This window comes from Pinus tabuliformis, chromosome X, assembly GCF_031772625.1.
Source record: "Pinus tabuliformis cultivar Carrire ecotype Pingquan chromosome X, CPIR1, whole genome shotgun sequence".
Lineage (NCBI taxonomy): Eukaryota > Viridiplantae > Streptophyta > Pinopsida > Pinales > Pinaceae > Pinus > Pinus tabuliformis.
In genome coordinates this window covers 630154243-630174696 of record NC_142308.1, presented here as the reverse complement: position 1 = coordinate 630174696, position 20454 = coordinate 630154243, and the positions used below count along the sequence as shown (strand labels likewise).

Genomic DNA, 20454 nt, shown 5'->3' with positions numbered 1-20454 from the left:
TTTGCAATTTGAATTGAAAAACATTGTAAAATAGAAGACACAAAATAACAAAATTTTATTTTAGGGAAACCAGGAAAACTTTAATTTATTATTAGCCATGGATTTCAGCTAATGTCTTCACTGCAGCTAGCTAGTGGGTGAATGTTTTTTTTTCAAACTAGACTAAGCCTAGGCCGGGGCCAGCCCCAGTGTTGGACAGAAGAATGATCTGCCCACCAGAGGGATGCTATCACCAGAATGATTGGCTGAGCTTAGCTAGTGGGCAAATGTTAACAAGCTAATATGAGCTAGTACGAGAATGTCAGTTGACCAGTAATAAGGAAGTAAGCCAACTAATAATGCAAAAATAAGCCTGAGAAGGTCAATTGGCATATTAATATAATACCAATTAGCTTAGGAAAGAACAACAGACATAAAAAATGGATTAGCTAGCATGTTAACCAACAGAGTAACAAGAAAGGACAACCAGGTTGATGGAGATGTCCATTTCATTCTCATTTCAATTTTATGTTGCATTTATCCATCAAATAAATAAGTAATGATGACTGCTTTCTAATTTCCCCAAGTTTCATTGTGATAGGCAATTAGCATGAGAATAAATCCCAAGCTCTTTGGTCACAATCTGATGGTAACTCCTTAACAATGACAAACAGTTCCTTCACTATAAAACTCAAAACAAAATGAGAAATTGAACATATGTGCCACAATAGGAGTGGGAGTGAATGGAAAATCCGAAAAACTGACCTTAATTCAATTTTAGTCATTTGCGTGTAATAGTAAGCACTAAGAATTAAACCATGATAAAAATATAAAAAAAGAGTAAGACCAGTGTATTTGTTCAGGCATACCTCAGAGTCCTTATGGCTAAATGTTACACAATGAGGGTTTCCCATGCTAACACAGGTGACTATCCATGTTTTTCCATCCACCGGCAATTCAGTTTTAACAACAGCCCCATCCTCCCGTTTTGGCAGCTTGGTTGGAATATCTGCAGCAGTCAGAATTGGTTGACCCATATCAACCATGACCTGTAAAGAAAACATAATTTAGCAAAAAAATTTGTTGTCAAACTTGAGTGGTCCAATAGATAAGAAGCTCAAGAAATTCAATAAATAAATGATAAAATATTGATGTGACAATTATTAATTCATTCAGGCTAGTTAAAACAATACCGTGCAGTTTTCATATTAGAGCATATACCTTCACATCAAAGGCAATCTTTGAAGATGAACCAAAAAAAATTCCAGTGATGACCATTATGTTCGTTCACAGAAGCGATTATTATTTTGGGATATTTTCAGATTTTGTGTGTGGAATGAGGTAAGTGTGCCATAATATCATACAATCAACATTCATTAGTGAAAAACTTGCATATGTAGGATGGGGGGTTTGCAGTTGTCCATTCATCTGCATTTATTGGAAATGTGAGTATTAAAACAAAAACAATTGGTCCACTCTCCTTGATATACATGTATGATTGGCAGGCATTATGGCAATGACAGATCACGTCTTTATTTAGCAGTTTTCACCTGAAGATTACTTTTAATGGGCCCCTGGTAAAGTATGATTCGCCGTTAACATTGATTATTTTCAACCAAGAAGTGCAAGAAAGCCATGTTTAACAACAGCTGCTCAACATTCAAGGGTACTGTGGTAGGAGGCCAATGACCTGCCAAAGTTATAACCTGCCAAAGTTATATTCTTGTCACAATAGATGGGGAGTAGCCAAAAAAAATTCATCCACTATAGCTCAACTGAAGAAATTATGACATCATTTAGCTCATCATCAGCAATGCTAGCATCCTTCAGCAAGTACTCATTAAAAAAACAACATTAAGATTTAGTAACCCATCTCATCCATGTAATATCCATCCATCATTTTCAGCTAAAATCAACTATATTTCACTCGTCAAATCACCTTCATTATGCATTCATTCCTGATTTAATAATCAATTCTATTTAGGCATATCAAATATATCTTTAGCAATACTGTATTACTGAGTTAATATAGAGTCTAGATCCTAGTAGTAACAGACTTGTCAGATATATAAAGTATACTACTGATATATGTAATTTTAGATTGAGGCTTACATATTGGATCCTCCACAGTAGAGAAGTGACATGGCTATCAACAGAATTCTTCCAATTTACCAGATAGAACTCATTCGTGACCCTTAGATCTCCATATTTAGTAGAAAATTCGTTCTACAACATAATATGTGGTTTTGCTATCTGATAGAAGCTATCAGACTTCAAGATCCCCTAGCCAGATTGACTCTCCAGTGATTTCCCTTTAGCTGGCCACTTTCTAGACAGTTCATCATTGTCAATCTTAAGTTCTGTGGAATTGTGTACCAAGTTCATCAAGGACTATCTCAATGTCATTTGCTGTACTTGACCACAAGTTTATTTGTTAAATCACCAATGCCCTGCTTTAATTTCAAAAATATCGACCTCATCCAACAGATCCTCTAAAGGAAGGAAAAAAAACAAGAAAGAAAAGAAGAACAAAATTTCCATCAGAAAAGACCATCAGCATCATATATTATAGTTACCATCAAAGCATATTAGAAACATGTTGCATAACAACAATAGAGATGAGGCACTGGCTCATTCATTCATTAATGGCAAAAATGTCTTTCAAGCTTATATATAGTTTCCCCTCATTATGAATACAATATTATCACCAGTTCATGAAACAACAGCATCAAATTCACCCAAGGCATCCCAGGAGACAAGTTTGTTAACTCCCTTGACTCAACCAGACCAGGTATTGGAATACTATTGCCCTTTCTTTTGTATTATAGCTCGCATGGATGGTTTTTATTTCATTAAAATTAAATTTAAAAGAAAAATATACAGGTGTGCAACAATCCCTACATGCTATCATGGAAATCCTTCATTTGAATGGATTACTGCACAGCTTATCCCCCCTGCTGCCTACAAGGAACATACATAGCATTATTTAAACTTTATTCTGTTAGAACTATTTTGGGTGTTTGGATTTATTGTTGGAAAAATGAATATAGAAATACGCAGGAGTTGTAGAATGTATAAATATTATTCAAAGGAGTCAGTGATACAATGTGCTAGCATCCTTTTATTCCAATATTACATAGTTGCACTACTTAATCAACCCTTTCTACATGGGTATGGGTACTGGTGTGGATACAAGAGTACTTCATTTTCAAAGAATAACTATGGGGAGACATGGGATTATGAGTGCGTCAAAGGAGACATGAATTAGAAAAAAATTAAAAAAAAAAAAAATATATATATATATATATATATATATATATATATATTTTAGATTTTGAAATCATAAAATGATGAGCAATAAACATTTGTCTATATCATAATATTGCATTAATCAAAGATAGCTATTTCCAATAAGATTATGGCCTACAATCTACTACAAAGATTATCCAAGTTACAAAACTTAAAAGCTTCAACAATTCAACTTTCAAACCAAAACTTAGGCCACCATTTCAATATCTACTCCATCCAATTTGAGGTCACTCTCTACATCTTCTAAGTCCTCTCAACATACTCTCCAACAACTCGTCGCTCTCCTCCTATCGCTAACACTCATTTGAAATGGGAGGTAATCAGCAAGGCGATATGAATCTATCTCTTCATCCACACAAGTGATATCATCATTGAAATGGTCCCATGTCTTACAAGGAAGGCACTTTGTTATTAGTAGCTATACTCCCCTTTCCCAAGTCAAGTTGGATTGTCTAAAGGTCCATCCCAAGGTTTAAACTTCAAGTATCCTTTTTTCCCTTTAGCTCATTGAGAATTCTTTTTTCTTTTTTTTGGGATGTGAAGAAATTGTGGGACACATCAAGGTAGTCATGGGAGAAAACATTTCTGGAGTCTCCTAAGATGTCTCCAAGTACCCAAGACATCTCTCATCTCCAATATGGGTACCCAACCTCACGAGACACGTTTTTCTGCTACTACGCAAAATACATAACAACAACTGAAGAATGATTACAAAAATTGAAGCACATCCTTGTTTAGATTTCAACAATATGAAAGTGCTACAATGTTGCGTTAGAAATCAAGAGGTAGAGGATCTACAATGAATTCTCCAACAAAATTTAATCCAATAAAGATAAACAAACTAAAATATAGCTATACCTTAATGATGAGCACATAAGACTTCAAGAGAGAGAACAACAAAGTAGAGCAGAATACAATAAATTCTCCATCAAGCACCAATACAATAAGATAAACAAGATGAAATATAAATGTGCCTTAATGATGAGCACATAAGACTTCGAGAGAGAGTGCAATAAAAGTAGAAAAAAATAATCTATGTGCCCTGTTACCAAAAAATCTAGCAACTTAGTGCGAATCCTCACTAAATATTCTAGATCAAGGGAAACAATGGGATCAGCCACCACTGTCACAATAGTTATAGAGAGTAATGTAGAGCCGTGACAGTCATCAAGGAAAGAGAGGTTTGAAGTGATTGAGAGACATGAAGGTGAGGTGACTTGTAATTCCTTTTAATAATGATATCATAGTAACAAGTGTTGAAGAATCTAGGGAAATTAGGTATAGTAGGATTCTTCTTTTCTTGATAGCAATTTGGTTATTCTTTTTACTTTTTCTTGTTAGCTTAATCTTCTTCTTCTTCTTATTAATGCATGTGTGTGTACTTCATCAAACTGCTACCAAAACATAAGAACAAGAACACAAGATGTTGGCTCTCTGCCAGGGCCAAAACCTCTCTTCTCTTGAGAGGAAAACCCTTTAGTAAGTTTCTCTTATTGAAGCTTCTTATTGATCAATGCCAAACCCTAGACCCCTGATTTGAATATCCTCCAAGCACAAGTCAAGTCCTTTTGGCACTTTGTTTCCTCAGCACTTTCTCCTTCTCCTTCCAGCACTTCGTCTTCCTTCTTCCGGCACTTCGTTCTTCTTTCAATTATTGATAGACCTTGTTGCACTTGCTCTAGAAGAGACACCTTTTGATGAGTCCCTTTTCTTGTGATGATCCCTTCCTTCTTCTTGACCAAATGAGCTCCTTCTTCAAGGTGTAGGTGCAAACTTGATATGACTATCCTGCAGCCCTAAATTCTCGCACGTGTGGTGATTTACTTGATATGGTAAGCTCTTTTCCTCCTTCGCTTGATTGGGAGGCCTTATAGGCCTAGGTTACTAGCCCAATTAGAGAGATATGCCAACTGTGGGTTTCTGCTGTTATGACCGCAGGCAGCCTTCCTTTTCCTCGCATGTGTGACTGTAGAAACAGTCCTTTAAGGTTTCAGTGTTCTTCCTTCCTTCGTTGGTGCACTCAGTGTTGAAAATATCGGTATCGGGAAAATATCAGCGAGGGTCCAAAAAATATCTTGTCGGCAAAAATATCGGCAAAATATCGGCAAATATCGGTAAGCATAAAAAACGCATAATATATTCATTTTTTTCAGATTTTTAAACATATAAAGCAATAACAACATGAAATAAACACATTGGCACATCAATATGAAGAAAGCACCGATATATATGATGTCAAATAGAAATGATACATCAAAGGCGATACCAAATCCTGTTGATCCCTGATAATTGTCCATTCAAGGACTCAAATGTGGAGAACCAATATAGAATAACATCACATATATAAAAGTATCTCATCATCATGAGTTATATGTAACATAACAAATAAAACTAGCAGGCTAGCAGCTATCTATCTGAAATCACTGCCCTCTCCCCCTTTTACGGGAAAACATGATGGGCTATTTGCCAGGCCTGCCCCTAGTAGTAGAAGGCCCTGACCCTGCCTCTGCACCTAATGTCAAATAATGAGTGTTAGGTATGGGGCTATGCTCTCCTATATCTATAGCAGATGGTGTTGATGTTGATGATCCCGCAGTGTCCTCCTCCTCCTCCTCCTCAAAATCCTCCTCTGAGTGTTGCTGCTCCTCCGAGTCCTCCTCCTCTTGCTGCCCCTGTTCTAATGGATCATCTGCCACTGGCTCTAACCATGAAGGTGACTCCTCCAAGATGGGCTCCTCAGACTCCACCCTCCACTGAGACAATACATCAATATTGTCTAAGGAAATGGCATCTGGATCCATTGGTGATTCTATTTGCCTCACTCGAAGTCAGATGTTATAATGCACATACACCAAATCGTTGAGGCATGCGAACTCCAACCTGTAAGAGTGTCAAAAAAAGTAATGAGTCTTGACTCTTGACTCTTGACACTTGAAGGTCATAAATTAAAAATTAAAAATTACAATAAGTGTAATTGCTCAACTAAAGGCTGGAGCTCAAAGTTATACCTGTTGTGCTTTTTTGCGTGTATTTTCTCAAATACACTCCAATTGCGCTCACACCCTGAAGAGTTACATGTTTGACTCAAGATTAGTATGGCCAATTTCTGCAAATTTGGTGCCCTTGCACCATAGCTTCGCCATCAAATATTTACAACAAAATAATGAAATAAAAAATTCAAAAACTTAAAACATAATTAAACTTTCAAATAAAAGTCACATAATTGAATTTTAAAAAAATAGAATTATAAGTAAGGAAATTCTAAATTGAAAATTCTAATTTCTAATGAGTGATGACTTGTCACTTACGTGGCATGAAGAGGGTCCTTTCCCTAATAGCATCATCAAAGCCAAAAAGGCCAACACAATCTCGATAAGACTGTATCTCACAATTGATTTTGCTACGAAGCTCAGGATCAGGTACCATCCTCTAAATACAGGAATGGAGCCCTTCCATCACCTCGCCATCAAAATCAAAGCCGCATTTGTATGAAAATGCAGGGTTGAGGAAAAGTGTTGCTGCATGAATGGGTCGATGAAGCATCCTTGTCCACCGACTATCAATCACATCCCATAACACCATCTACCTATCAAGGCCAACAGAACCCTTGTCTTCATAATAAGAACGAATGGCCTCCTTGGCCCTATCCATGCCCTCATACAAATAAGCCATTGCAGGCTTCTCCCCATCCACCAATCTGAGAACCTTTACTATAGGTTCACTAACTGTGCATGCTTCTTCTACTCCACGCCAAAACGTCTCAGAGTACACCATTTTTGCAATGGCTTTCCCATCTTGTCTCCTGTTGTATCTACAATTACGCCAATCATCAAACACAAACATTTGCTTCAACTCAAACTGACATCGAAGCAAAGACTGAAGAGTAATAAAGTTTGTGGCAAAACGTGTGATCGCAGGACGCCGCAACTCCTTGTTTCTAGTGAACCTCCTCATGAGGCTAAGAACAAAAGCATGGTTATAAATAAACTTGGGGACGCTCCTAGCCATATCAACCGCCTCCTTGATGAAGGAGAGTTTCCCCATATCCTCAAGCAACAAATCGAGACAATGTGCTACACACGGAGTCCAGAACAATGTGGGATGCCTCTCCATAAGCATCTTGCTGGCAGACACATAATTAGTTGCATTGTCTGTTATGACTTGCACCACATTCTGCACACCAATCTCCCAAATGAACCCATCTAACAACTCACATATCGTTGTTGCATCTTTGATATGTTCTGATGCATCCAACGATTTAATAAACATGGTACCTTAAGGACAATGTACCAAGAAATTTAGAAGGGTCCTACCCTTCCTATCTGTCCAACCATCAGACATCACTGTGCATCCAATAACTTCCCATCTCTTTTTCAACTCCGCCAATCTAGAGTTGATGTCCTGCTTTTCTGCTTGAAGAATTAGCCCCCGCAACTCCTCATATGTGGCACTTTTGTACCCTGGGCCCACAACAGCAATAGCATCACACATTGGCTGCCAAAATGGATTGGTTTTGGTGATGCTGAGAGGTAAGTCGCTCCAGAAAATACACCTCCCCATGACTCTATCTGCTTCTTGCTTCTCCTTTTTTTTAACAAGCGATTTTATGCCAGGTTGTGCTCCAGGTCCTGTTCGTGGAACAAAAAATGATGACCTCGCACTAGCAGTAGCAGGTGATGATGTGCCAGTGCCAACTGTGGAGCCCCTCCCACTACCCTCAACATCAAAATCAGGAGAAGATATCCCGAAAGATCTACCTGCACGTTCAGCTTTGTTTCTTTCTGCCTCTTCCTTCTTTCTGTCTTTTTCATCAATTGCCTCAAGAGCTTTTTGTATAAGCTCCAGACTAGAAACTGTACAAATCCCAACATCATGTCCACTGAGTCTAGCAAGATGGTATTTCAGTCGTGTAACCCCACCTGTCATCCTGGTCCCACACAATTTGCATGTAAGATATGCACGATTTGTCCCACCATCAGGGTTCCCATACTCCCAAAATGGGTCCAAGGCTTTTGGCATATTTGTATTTTGTAGTGGGCTAACTCAAACCTAGGGCACCAAAAAAAAATTGGAATTAGTAACTTAATAAGTAATAACCACATCATTTTACAAAATAGTTTTTTTGCTACATTATTTGCAATTTTGCAATGTGAATTGAAAATTGAAAATTCAATGAAAAACCATAAATGACAATAAGAGGGTGTATTTGAAAGTTTAAAAAAAAATGCAGTTTGCTCTCGAATATCAGAGAAATCTTTAAGGGAAACACCAAGTAGATAATCATGGCTACATGAATAAACAACATTGTCAATAAGAGGAGGAATACATTTCACTTCGAAGGCATTACACAACATCCAATATTGAGCACATCATTTCATAAATTCATACATAGAAATAGGCAAACGGTAAACCTACCTCACTGTTCACATTGCACAATAAGAAACTAATTTCTAAGGTGAAGAAATTTTATAGAGATGAACCCCTAATATATAATAAAATTAATAAATAGCCTCTGCAGCTATGAACTCAAAAAAAATGGAGTTTGCTCTCCAAATATGGAGAAAACTTGAAAACTTAAAACCCTTGCATTTGCTCATGGGCATGAAAATCTTTTCAAATGGAAAAAAAAATCAAGCAAAATGATTGTAGGCAAATAGGCAAGCAAGAACAATCCTAAAACTAACAAAAAATTCATTAAAATAGGGGTTTATTTGAACATACCTGTTAATGGAAGAAATGAAATTGTCTCACTGTTCTTGAAGCTTAGATCAATGAAATCTTCGTTGTTGGTGGCGATAATAGCTATGGAACGCTCAAACACTCCTTGGCAGCAAGCACATAGCTCTCCCCTTCCTTCTCTAGCAAATTGTGCACTAGAGGCTCCCTTTCTTGTCTCTTTTTCACCCATTACTTGCTCATTTACTTCGCTGATTTCAGAGGTGAGTGAGTGCTTTATAGTGGAGTGGACAGCCTCTATATATATATTATAAAGTACTGTCCCTCCCTTTAGGCCGACTAGAAGGCTGACTTGAGGACTGTTTGGAGGCCGACTTGCTTGAAGGAGCCTCTTTGATGGTGCCTTTGCATAGGAGGGGACTTGACTTTGCTTGGAGGTATTCCCTTGACCCTTAATACATGGTGTAACATGCCCTTAAGGCCTTAAATATTTCTTTTTGAGTATTTGACTCACCTATAGCACTTAACATGTGCTAGACCTATTTTAATGAGCAAGAAAGTCATTGACATATAAAAATAATACTTCTTTTCTTGAATAAGTACAAATATCAAAAGTACATTTATGAAGACCGAACCTAGTTACATTTCCTTCAACAACATGATAATAATAATAATAATATTGATGATTAAGTCGAGATTGAACTATTAAGATTAATTAATGATAAGTTAAGTGATTTTCCATCACCTATACTTGATTTCCAATTGATGCAAGGTGATTTACTATTTTTGGAAAGTCATGCTTGAGATGCTAGACATGACTTTCTAATTTTAGAAAGTCACTCCAGAATTGTCAGAAATGAGTTTTTATCTAAAGAAATTCATCCCTGAGCTGCTAATTTTCAATCAGAACCTCTTTGAGAGGTGGTTTTGTATATAATCTACCACAGCAGTCCTGTTCAAAGTTCAAACGCCCCCAGGTTGAGGTTCTATATGGAAACCCCGAATGGTTTTCAATATGAACAACCTAAATGGGGTCCCCCCAATAATGGGAATTAGTACAAGGCCCCATGTCAAGGTTCAATTCAAAGCTCCATGAGAGATTCCCTTTATTTTATTAGATATAGAATATTTTATAGTTATCTGTATTTTCATCTCATACAACAGTATATTGTTATTTAACTTATAATATATTTTATTTTGTGTTAGAAGATAACATATGTATACCTCAGTTGCAGGAAATTCCTAGCTAGGCCACAATCTAGTAGTGGAAATGCCAAAAAGGGTATGAAATATCTTCAAAACACCACCAGCTGTATTGACAAGCATTTACAAATCTAGAAATATCATACAATATGACTGGATGCATTTCCAAGCCATTTTGGTCATTTCCAATGACATTTCACACATTTTTTTGGAAGTTTCCATGCCTACCTAAGTGTCTGAGAGGGGTATGGGACCCATAGGAAAATATTGCGCTGTCTATGCCAATGACCCTAAGAAAAACAGAGCTAGGGGAGTGAGCTTTGAGAAGTTTGTCACCTTAGTAATTATGTGGATATATTTTTTTATTGTAAAAGTTGATATTCTCCTACATCTTACTTTTTCTATCCTTAAATTTTTAACATTACCATTAATTGTTGCAAGATGTTTTAATGGTGGTTACAACCTCATTGGACTTCATATGGAGAGAGTAGATATTTATATCCCATTCTGAATTCATTGGACTTAACAGTTTTCAGGATTTCAGGGTTGGCTGTATTGTGGCATTTCCACTGGATTCTATCATGTATGAGGATATGGGAGTGGCATTAGTCAATACCTATAGGCTTTTGCATCATGTAATCATCTATGTGAGTTGATATAGACATATGTCTCCTTCTAAAATGCTATTTATGCATATCAATCTTATTTTCTTGCAATATAATGTGTTATTTAAGGGAAAAAACACTATATGTCTATATATTTTGACTTTTTTATATAACACATACCCATCTTTTGGGGGTCACATTTCTTGGTGTTCCCATTTCAAAAACTTATATACATTTCCATGTTTCATGCAACTTAGATGTATACACATTATATTATAATATATTTTTATCTTTGGTATTTTAGACCTTTTAAAAAAATTTACGCATTATAACTCCATAGTTTGTACTTTTCATTTTAAATTTTATTTTACCTTTTGAGTTTTTCTATGGATAACGCACACTAATTTCTTCCGACAGCTTTACTAGGATCCCATCTACAAATGTGGGGAAGCATCTCTTGGGTTCCCCTGAAAGGTTTTCCTTGGTAAAAAATATTAAGCATTTATAAAATAACTAATGTGTAAAGGGTCAAAGCCCCCAAGCATCATGACAATTATTTGACATGGTTAAGCACTAGTGTGAGCATGTATGTAGTATTACTTGATACATCACAAAATTGCATGACTACAGATACACATAGACAATTATCTTTCTACATAATTATACTGCATCAGCAAACTAAATTATGATTAAATAACCTTGAATAATGTTGACCACTACCATGATAGCCACATTAAATATAGAGTCTTCAAAAACACAGGTACAAGGTCATGAGGTAAAGTGATATCAAAGCTCAAATGTAAAATGACATAACTGAACAGCAGAGTTCGAACCATATAACTGACTTGATTGAGTGATGTGAGATGAACGGAACTCCTACCTTTCCATCCTCTTGAAGCTTGGGAACAATTAGACCAGCTCCCGTGTGTATTTTATAACTGAAAAACACAAAAGAATTTCAGTGCTTTTTTGAAAATCACACACAATAAATTGCCACAATTGGTGGATTACTATCCCCTTTTACCCATCACAAATCTTCTTCTATCAAATGTTGAAATATACATTGCAATTATGGTATTTTTTTTAAAGAACACAATTACATAAAGGATTGCATCAAATATGATATAAACCACAGACCATGTAACAGGTATATTAATACTGAAAAATAAACATAAGAAGCATACAGCTCTTACAAATTTGGAAAATATGTGAAAAATCTAGTACAAAAAACAGACCATAGTACAATTACACAAAGTACTTCCATGAACGCTGTACTAACAGTAACATTTTGAAATTGTTATAAAATGTACTAAAACACAGATAATAAATATATATATATATATATATATATATATATATATATATATATATATATATATAATAACCAGCATTTCCTTAAACAATCTTGAAGACAAGGATTAATAAATAAAACCTTGATGAACAAACTGTGACCAGCTTAATGATCTGCAGGTGCCCTAAAAGATCTTGATAATCTCAGATGTTCTAGAAGTGTCAGATATATTTAGTATTTACTGTTAAGTCACAGTATGGCAGGTCTAAACCATGGGATGAAATCCCTCTAGAGTTTACACAATGGAAGTTCTACAAATCCATGGTACTGATGTCAAGAATCTGCAGTATCACATGTCGCAAAGAAAAGCCAGGACTCTGAAAAAAGGAGAAAATAATGGAAAATGATAAAAATCTGCAAAAATCTCAAACAATTAGGAGTTACCTGCAAGTTAGTAACCTTTCAAAATAATGTTATCATACTCAGAACTGAATCAGAATTGATCTGCCCCAAAATTATGACAGCTTTGGACCAAATTGGAACCAGACGTCAAACTGATAAACAGCACAGTAACATCAAAAGTACATAATATATTAAAATTCTAATTTAACATTGATATATTCATGTACATCAACGTGAATCTAAGAAATTACTATATTATTGCATGAAAAGGTGCTAATATTCATCAAAATACATAAACTATAAGTTTTGAGATGCATAAAATTAAATTTCTGAGCCATAATAAATAAACAATGGCCTTTAAAGTCTAAAAAGTAATGTTGAGACTCTTAAGGAAAATACTAGATCAAACTGTTTTGAAGCATTTAATCTAAAGTCTCAAGGTGAAGTCAGTAGGCGAACTCGGCCGAATCCAGGAACCTGAAGTTTGATTTCTCTGCCGAATGGCTTCAATAATTACTCTCATACTATGTTTTTAATCAATTCACACTATTGGGCAGCCTATTGATTTAAATCATTTAGCACCATTGCACAGTGCATTCCCCATATAGGTTCCAGTTTTAAAACCATACAATTCAGAGCTCAAAGGGCACAAGAGGAAAAGGATACCAGACCTTGTTTTACATATGTGCAGAAATGCTGAAAACATTGTTAAACTTAGTCACATGGACACGGGTTTCAGGCATGTGACACATAAAGATGAAAATGTTTAGAACATATAGAAAATTCAAAAATACAACTAGTTGTGAAATTATAATATAGTGTACACTATAGATCATACATACAGAAGTTTAAAACCCAAAACTGTAGTTTCTTATCGTATCATTTGATGTCATCGAAATCAAAATGTATCACTATGACATAGATAAGTTATGAAAGTTTATGGATCTTAACGATGAATTTTCAACATCAAGGCTGTTATGGAATAAGACAAAACAGCAGCAATAGTGGACAGAAATTCAACTCTTAACAACCCCAATCATCTAGGCAATTCAAGAGAAAAGTTACCAATGTGCTTCAGTAAGTTTCAGCACTTGAGGGCAATTTTATCAAAGTATATAGCAGATCTGAAAACCACTTATGACAGCTGTAAAACAGCAGCAAATATTCCATTATATTCTCCAATTGTAATCTCAAATGACTTAACATAATCATCGTTAACATATCTCAAATTAACAAGACATATATTGCTGGAAATTATAAACCATGAAGTGCATACATGGGTTAAAACCAAATCTGCAATTTATACAAGTATTGGACAGCAGAAAACTTCATTAATATGCATAAAGATAAAGTCCATGTACATATTGTTACCCACCAAAATTCGGTGACCCCATAGGAGAATTTTTCTCCTAGTCATCTCATCCAGCCAGCAGCCAGCAGCCCTTAAGAGCCACCTTGTAGCCGATGTGACATGTCATTCATATCTCCGCCACCTGCCTCAATCATATGTCCCCTCACCCATTTGTCAAGATCACATGTTGGAAGGTGGGCTTTTGGTCAAAAGGTACTTTATTCATTTTGCACTCGGGTGCTTATGCTTGTTTGTATTTTGGGCATTTGGCATGAATTACCGGGTGACTTCGAAGAAAGAAGCGTCTTGGTCGTAGTCTCGTTCTCTCACCTGAAATGGGGGGGTTAATTTTCTATACTAGTCCAATGGGACGTCTCTAATGGCTTATTTCTTTAGGAAGGGGCACTATCTAGGAATCCATGATTCAGATAGCATGTCCCATCTATCCTTTTCCATATTCATCACTCCCCTCCATACATTATGAGCCCTTATTCCACCTCCCTTCTCCGGGTCCACTTGACCATGGGTCCACTAGGATTTAGCACACCCCCTTCCCTTTTACACGCATCTAGGTCGGGCTTGGAAATGTTGCCCCCGGAGGTTGATGCAGCTTAAAAAAAAGCATATCATGGCCACAAGCAAGCAACAAAAGAAAGAAAATTATAAAATGCAAAAGATGGTCAGGACATTACCATTAGCACGTGGGAAAAATCCAAGCATGAACTCTACCTCTTATCATTATGGCCATCACCCGATTCTTGGGGCCAATGTTGTCTATCACATCATTGAAAAGGAACCCTTGCATGTCCCAACCCCTAGTGGGTAATGAACTACCCCACTATTAAGGGGGTAACTACTGCTACACATCATTCAAAGCATGCTCTCATTACATAGAGCTTCGAGAAGTAATACAAAGAAAAAGAAAGAAAAAGCAAAAGGCAATAAGAGGGGTGTAAAAACAAAGGCCAGGGTAACCCATGCATCCATGATTGCTCCCTCCTCACATCTGTACACCCAATATGTGGAATTCTTCATCATTGCTACCCCTTTGACCATGGCATTTGGCCTTGAGACCCCTTCTTCCCCTTTTGTTCCATCATTATTCACATGATACCTATCAATTGAAGGGAGGATTGAGGACATGTCACTTCCCTTTGGGGGTTGGAAACACCTAATAGGGTCATCTATTAGCCACTCCTACCTAGGGAGGTAACACCATTATGTGACTAAGGCCCCAATTTTGGAAGAGGAACCTTGTATGAAGTGTCACATTGACCATTACTTGCAAACTTGGTTCACTTAGATGCAAAAATGACAAAATGTACCTAATGTCATAAGTTGCAACATTGGATATTGTGTGTGATTAAAAAGTGATTTCATTATGGGTTGGGTAACTTAATTGGGGCCCAAGTCCACTAGAGGATCATAATGACACCCACAAGTGTTGTGTTGAGAGCCATGGGTCCTTGTACATTCATAGAGCATCATTTGCATTAATGGGCACCTTGAGCACCCACGGCTTTTGCACTTTACCCTACATGGATGATGCACTTGGACCAATTTTCCCTCAACTAGCTTAGCATATATATATGTTGTGGCAGTCGATCCAGGGTGCAAATGAGGTTTGTCTCATTCATTGAGACATGGGAGGGCTAACACAATCTTCAGTGTCCTCCACGTTGGAGCAAAGATAGAGATTTAGCCACATGAAGACCCATGAGACCTAGTTTGTGCCCCAAACCATAATTGGGGGTCTGCAAGATGATTTGCACTGAGGCAGAGGGGCCAACCCCTCCACCATGATTTTAGAGGCCCTCTACATCACGCATGGCACTATTTGGCCTCAACGCCTTCCCTCTAGATGCCTACACATGCATGACATCAACATTTAAGCGCTCCTTTAGGAGATGTTATCATTTGTTCCATTGGTTAATAGGTCGGCCTATGACCTAGAGGTGTTTTTAGCCCATCACTTTATGATTTTAGGGATTTGTAGGCTAAATTAGAGTTAGTAGGACACATATATATTAGAGATCATTCATTTGATCTCTCATCATCACATCACTTGGGATTTCGACCTCCTAAGAGAGACACGCACTTGTTCTTTTCTTGGATTCTTGGATGATTGGATGCATTTTGATATTTCGAGCTAATATTTGGACATATTTTGGAGCTATTCTTGGAAAAATGGATGGAATTTCTTGCTAAATTGTCTTGTAAGTGCTTTATTGTTGAAGATCTTTCTTTTCATGTCTAATGTATGGAATGAATAGTTATAATCTATGTTAAGTTGTGCCCTAAATTTGATAAGTATCTATTAAAGACTAGTTAGAAGAAAATTGTATCAATTGTTCATACCTATGTTGCCAGGAAACATGGGTTCGGGGATGGGGACAACATTTTTTGAAACAGAGTGCATGGGTTCGTTGTGTAATTTAATAATATTAGATTTTAATAATTATATTTTATAAATTATAAATTTATAAATTATAATTAATAATATATATGAAATTTGAATTTGTATATTTTTCAACTTTAAACAAGAAAAATTTAATCATTTAAACATGCATTGAGATACACGAATGGACAAAACCCTGCACACCCAAATTAAGAAATACAGCACTATGGCAATTTCCAACATTTCTCACACTGATCTATTGATAAATGCCAAATTACGGAATAAAAAAAAAAACACCAACCACACGGAGCCACAATACAAAGAAAGTCACCGCACAGGGAAACAAAAATATACATAGATGATAGAACGCTTCACAGAATAAACATATGCAGCCTCCGAGAACACACTTGAACAGCGATGTCTCTGCCCGACGTCTCCCCTGCACAAACACCAACTCAAACTGATTGATGTCTCCCTTGCGCAAACACCAAATCAAACTGGCCGACGTCTCCCATGCGCAAACAGCGTCCTCTGCCAACTGCTGGTGATGGAACGCCTAACGCCACTGGTGCTCTGTCCATCTGAAGGTGTCGTCAAATCTGTCCACTGCCGCCGGAAATGGGTAAATCGGAACAACTCAACCAAAAACAAAAATGAAATTCGATGGTTGTGGGTTAGTTAAAAGTTTAGGTTTTAACTTTTAAGTTTTTGACATTGTTTTTGACATTTGTTAATAATAAATATCATATTATTAATTTTTAAATTTCAATAAAAAAAAATTATTTGAAAATTAAATTTTTAATATAATTTTTTTCTGAAGAACCCAAGAACCCAAAAAACCCGTAAGGAAAAGAACCCAATTTTTTTGTTTTTTGGAGAACCCGATTCTTCATAGAAGAACCCGGTTCTTATGGGTTCTTCTGAGAAGAACCTGGACCCGAATCTGGTACTTAGGGACAAGTTCGAGAACCCCACCCCGGGTTCAGGAACCCGTGCAACATAGGTTCATACATGATATTGTAAGAATTATCCTAATGGTGAAACTCTTTGTAGCTCTTCCCATAAATTCCATTATTCCTTGAGTCGGTAAATGCTTGAAATTTGTGCTAGGGCAACAAATTTCAACCTCCCTAAGAGCAAGATTGGCTTATCTTTAACATCCATAACACCATACACCCAAGGGACAAGGCACTAGTCCAAGTCTTTGGTGATCCATCTAAATTTTTATCCATTTTCTCTATTGAAAATACTGAGAGGGGGCATGAATCAATATTTCTTAGCAATTAGCACTTTTTAATCTTTTTCAAAGCATTAGTTAATCTTCAATTATTATTATAGTTCTTCTTCAGATTATCATAAACGACAATCAACAATAGACAACACCATACAACAATGCAAAAAGATAAAACAGTAGACACAGATTTTTAGGTGGAAAACCCCCTTCGAGTCAAAAACCACTAAGCGCTTCTTAGTAATTGTCTTCTCCTCCTCTTTAAAAGAAAAGTAATTACATCAAATTTCTAGCAACAAGTGAAGGAGGCTCCAACCCCCTAATTAAAAGGCAACAACCTGTAGGACGCTACTAAAGCCTAATAACCTGTTGCAACCAGAGGGATGCCAACGCCCTATAAGTTAGGCAACAACCTAACGAGTGCCCCAACACTCTGTTTACCAGTTGTTGTCAGAAAAGTTCAAAGGATACTTCCTCGCCCTGTAGTTTATCAGCCCCAACTGAAAGGACGCCACAATGCCTTGTGCAGGCTATGACCTGCTCTTGCACCACACTACCACCATGAAGTGTTCGCAGGCCACAACCTGAAGGTGACTCCAATCACCTGCCTTGCACCACCCTACCACCCTAAAGAACTGATAGACCATGTTTCACAATTTTCAGACTAGATCCTCCTATGCTTTGAATTAATAAAAGAAAGTTGTAAAGAAGATGTTGTTACACTGTATATCAAGTCCTAGTAGCCTCACTGCACAATGTTGCTCAAGCCACTGAACAACCACTACACAATACTACTCAAACTATCACTGCACTACACTGCACATCAAACCCTGACTATCAACATTGCCAAGTCAACTAACAACTGCACAACCTGAACACTGCTTACTTTGAAAATAATGAGCAGTGTTCAAGTTACTTTGAAAATAAAATTCAAATTTAATGATTGGGTTACTATCTTTGGTTCTTGGAGTGGTTCACTAATACGTGGTGAAATTACAATGATAATTGTTGTCATATATTGACAATTGTGGGTGAACAGAAAATTTCCCTAACAAACTTAGAACAGAGATTAGATTTTGGACCTAATTAAAATGGCAAACCCAACATAGATATGAAAATTCCTTACCCTAAACTAAGTCTAAGTTGCAAAACAGTCCTAAATATTGTGCCCTAGGTCTACAACAAGAAGGGCCTATTCTTGTAGCTTTTCTTACAATCCTAGAGTTAGAAGGTTGAGGTGCCTATGCCCTGTCAAACCAATCCACAGGTCACCACAAGACTTGAAGAGAAACACACAAAAAAAATTCGTTGCTCAAGAAAGTATGCCCTAGATGAGGGTTGAAAATTTGAGGCACTTATTGAAAGATGGCTACAAATAATTAAGAGACAAAACCTGTAGGAACTCAAACAATCCTTTTTATGCCAACAGTTCACCAAAACCAAACACCAAATAAGGTTCCAAAATCCTTATTGTTTGTGCCCTAGATCTGGTCAATAAATCACTTCGTTGGGTTGTTCAAAGGTATATGAAAACAAAAGAATCAGACTAAATAGACATACCTTGAGTAGGTCGAGCTATTTGAAACAAAACAAAACAAAACAAAATCCCAAACAAAAACTTTGCACAGGTTCTTCGTTGTTCTCTGCCTCAGAAGTCCGAGTATTCCAGAGCAAAGAGTGCAAGTATTTCAGAGAGGATCCATATGTTGAGAATCTTATGAATTAGGAGTGATAGGTCTTTCTTTTATAGACCAATGTAAGGGCTTCTAAGTTAGGCATTGGGGGGCTTTTTAGGAGATTTATACTTTTTAATTATTGACTATCAAATAATCATAATTCATTAATTATCTTATGTCTAAAATAAGGAGGTCATTAGCCTAGTAGGGGAGGAGTTGTACTGAGTTAATATATGAAGGATGCTTCTAATGGGAGCAAGATGTGTGTGATGCCTTCCATAAGTAAATTACTTCATAAATTATACTAAAGAGTGCCCATGCTTGATGTTTAATGGCCACAATTAATAAAATTCTGCCAAGCCCACCCCTTGGGGTTTTAGCCCAAAAACTAGGCCTTCTGACTTCAAATTCAATTTTCTCTCAAACCAGGAGGACTTATGTGGCATACCACATACCACCAAAAAGATCTCGACTTGGAGAATCTAATGACGTGGATCTCCAAGTCAAACCCAATGTTTTGACCCTTCAAAAACCCTCAACAAAGTCAAGGTACATCCTCAGTCTAGGGAACCAAAACCCTAGGACTTGGGTTTCCAACCATCCAACAGTGTAGCTGCCAACTTGATGTAATCAAACAATTACTAAAGCATTCATTAACCATTTGACATCAATGACTGGTGTTTTTAGTCAAATTCAAACCCATTCAACTCCATTGGTTGACATCAATGACAACACCATCCAACAATCTCCCCCTTTGTCATTGATGGCAACACACGTACTCCTTTTGCAAGTGCAACTCCCCCTGACATCACGCTTCAGCTCCTCCTCGTGATTTCAATCTCCTTCTCAGGTTTTTTTCTCGCCCTTTGACATCAATGGCAAAGGGTGACTCCCCCTAATAATCTGCTTACTTCCTATGGACATGTTATCTGCCTTTGCTCCCCTAACGAGAAACCTTCCTCTGACACTGGCAATCCTTGTGGACCTGTAATCCTTTAATTGTTATGCTCCCCCTAAACCTGTTATAATTTTGACACAACTTTCCTAAAGTTGCTATCTTGGCCATGTTGTTTATCTGTCAACAGTAGACATGTGCCACATACTGTTCTATAGACTCCCCCTCTTAAGAATTCAAGGAGTCGATGAGTTGGATTGTTCAAAATAGTGTGTTACCCAATGGGCCATCTTGAATTATGTCATTATTTGAAGCAATTGTTAATTCCTCATGAACTTTTATTTTTACGAACCCTAAAAGCATAATTGTTGAGATCTTCTTATCTACTTGATCTTCTTCTTGTACCTGTTTCCTTTTCCAAATCTTCTTGTACCTACA

At 36.9% G+C, this 20454-nt stretch overlaps 1 protein-coding gene across 1 annotated transcript in view; it reads right to left on the bottom strand.

Moving 5' to 3' along the window:
- Window positions 1–20454, bottom strand: part of LOC149141575 (diaminopimelate epimerase family protein) — a 253730-nt gene that overhangs the window by 48687 nt on the left and 184589 nt on the right. Inside the window, exons 5-6 of the mRNA XM_089448256.1 lie at window positions 11653–11710; window positions 849–1028 (exon numbers count right to left, since the gene is read on the bottom strand). Coding sequence (XP_089304382.1) covers window positions 849–1028; window positions 11653–11710 — 238 coding nt within the window. The remainder of the gene's footprint in view (window positions 1–848; window positions 1029–11652; window positions 11711–20454) is intronic.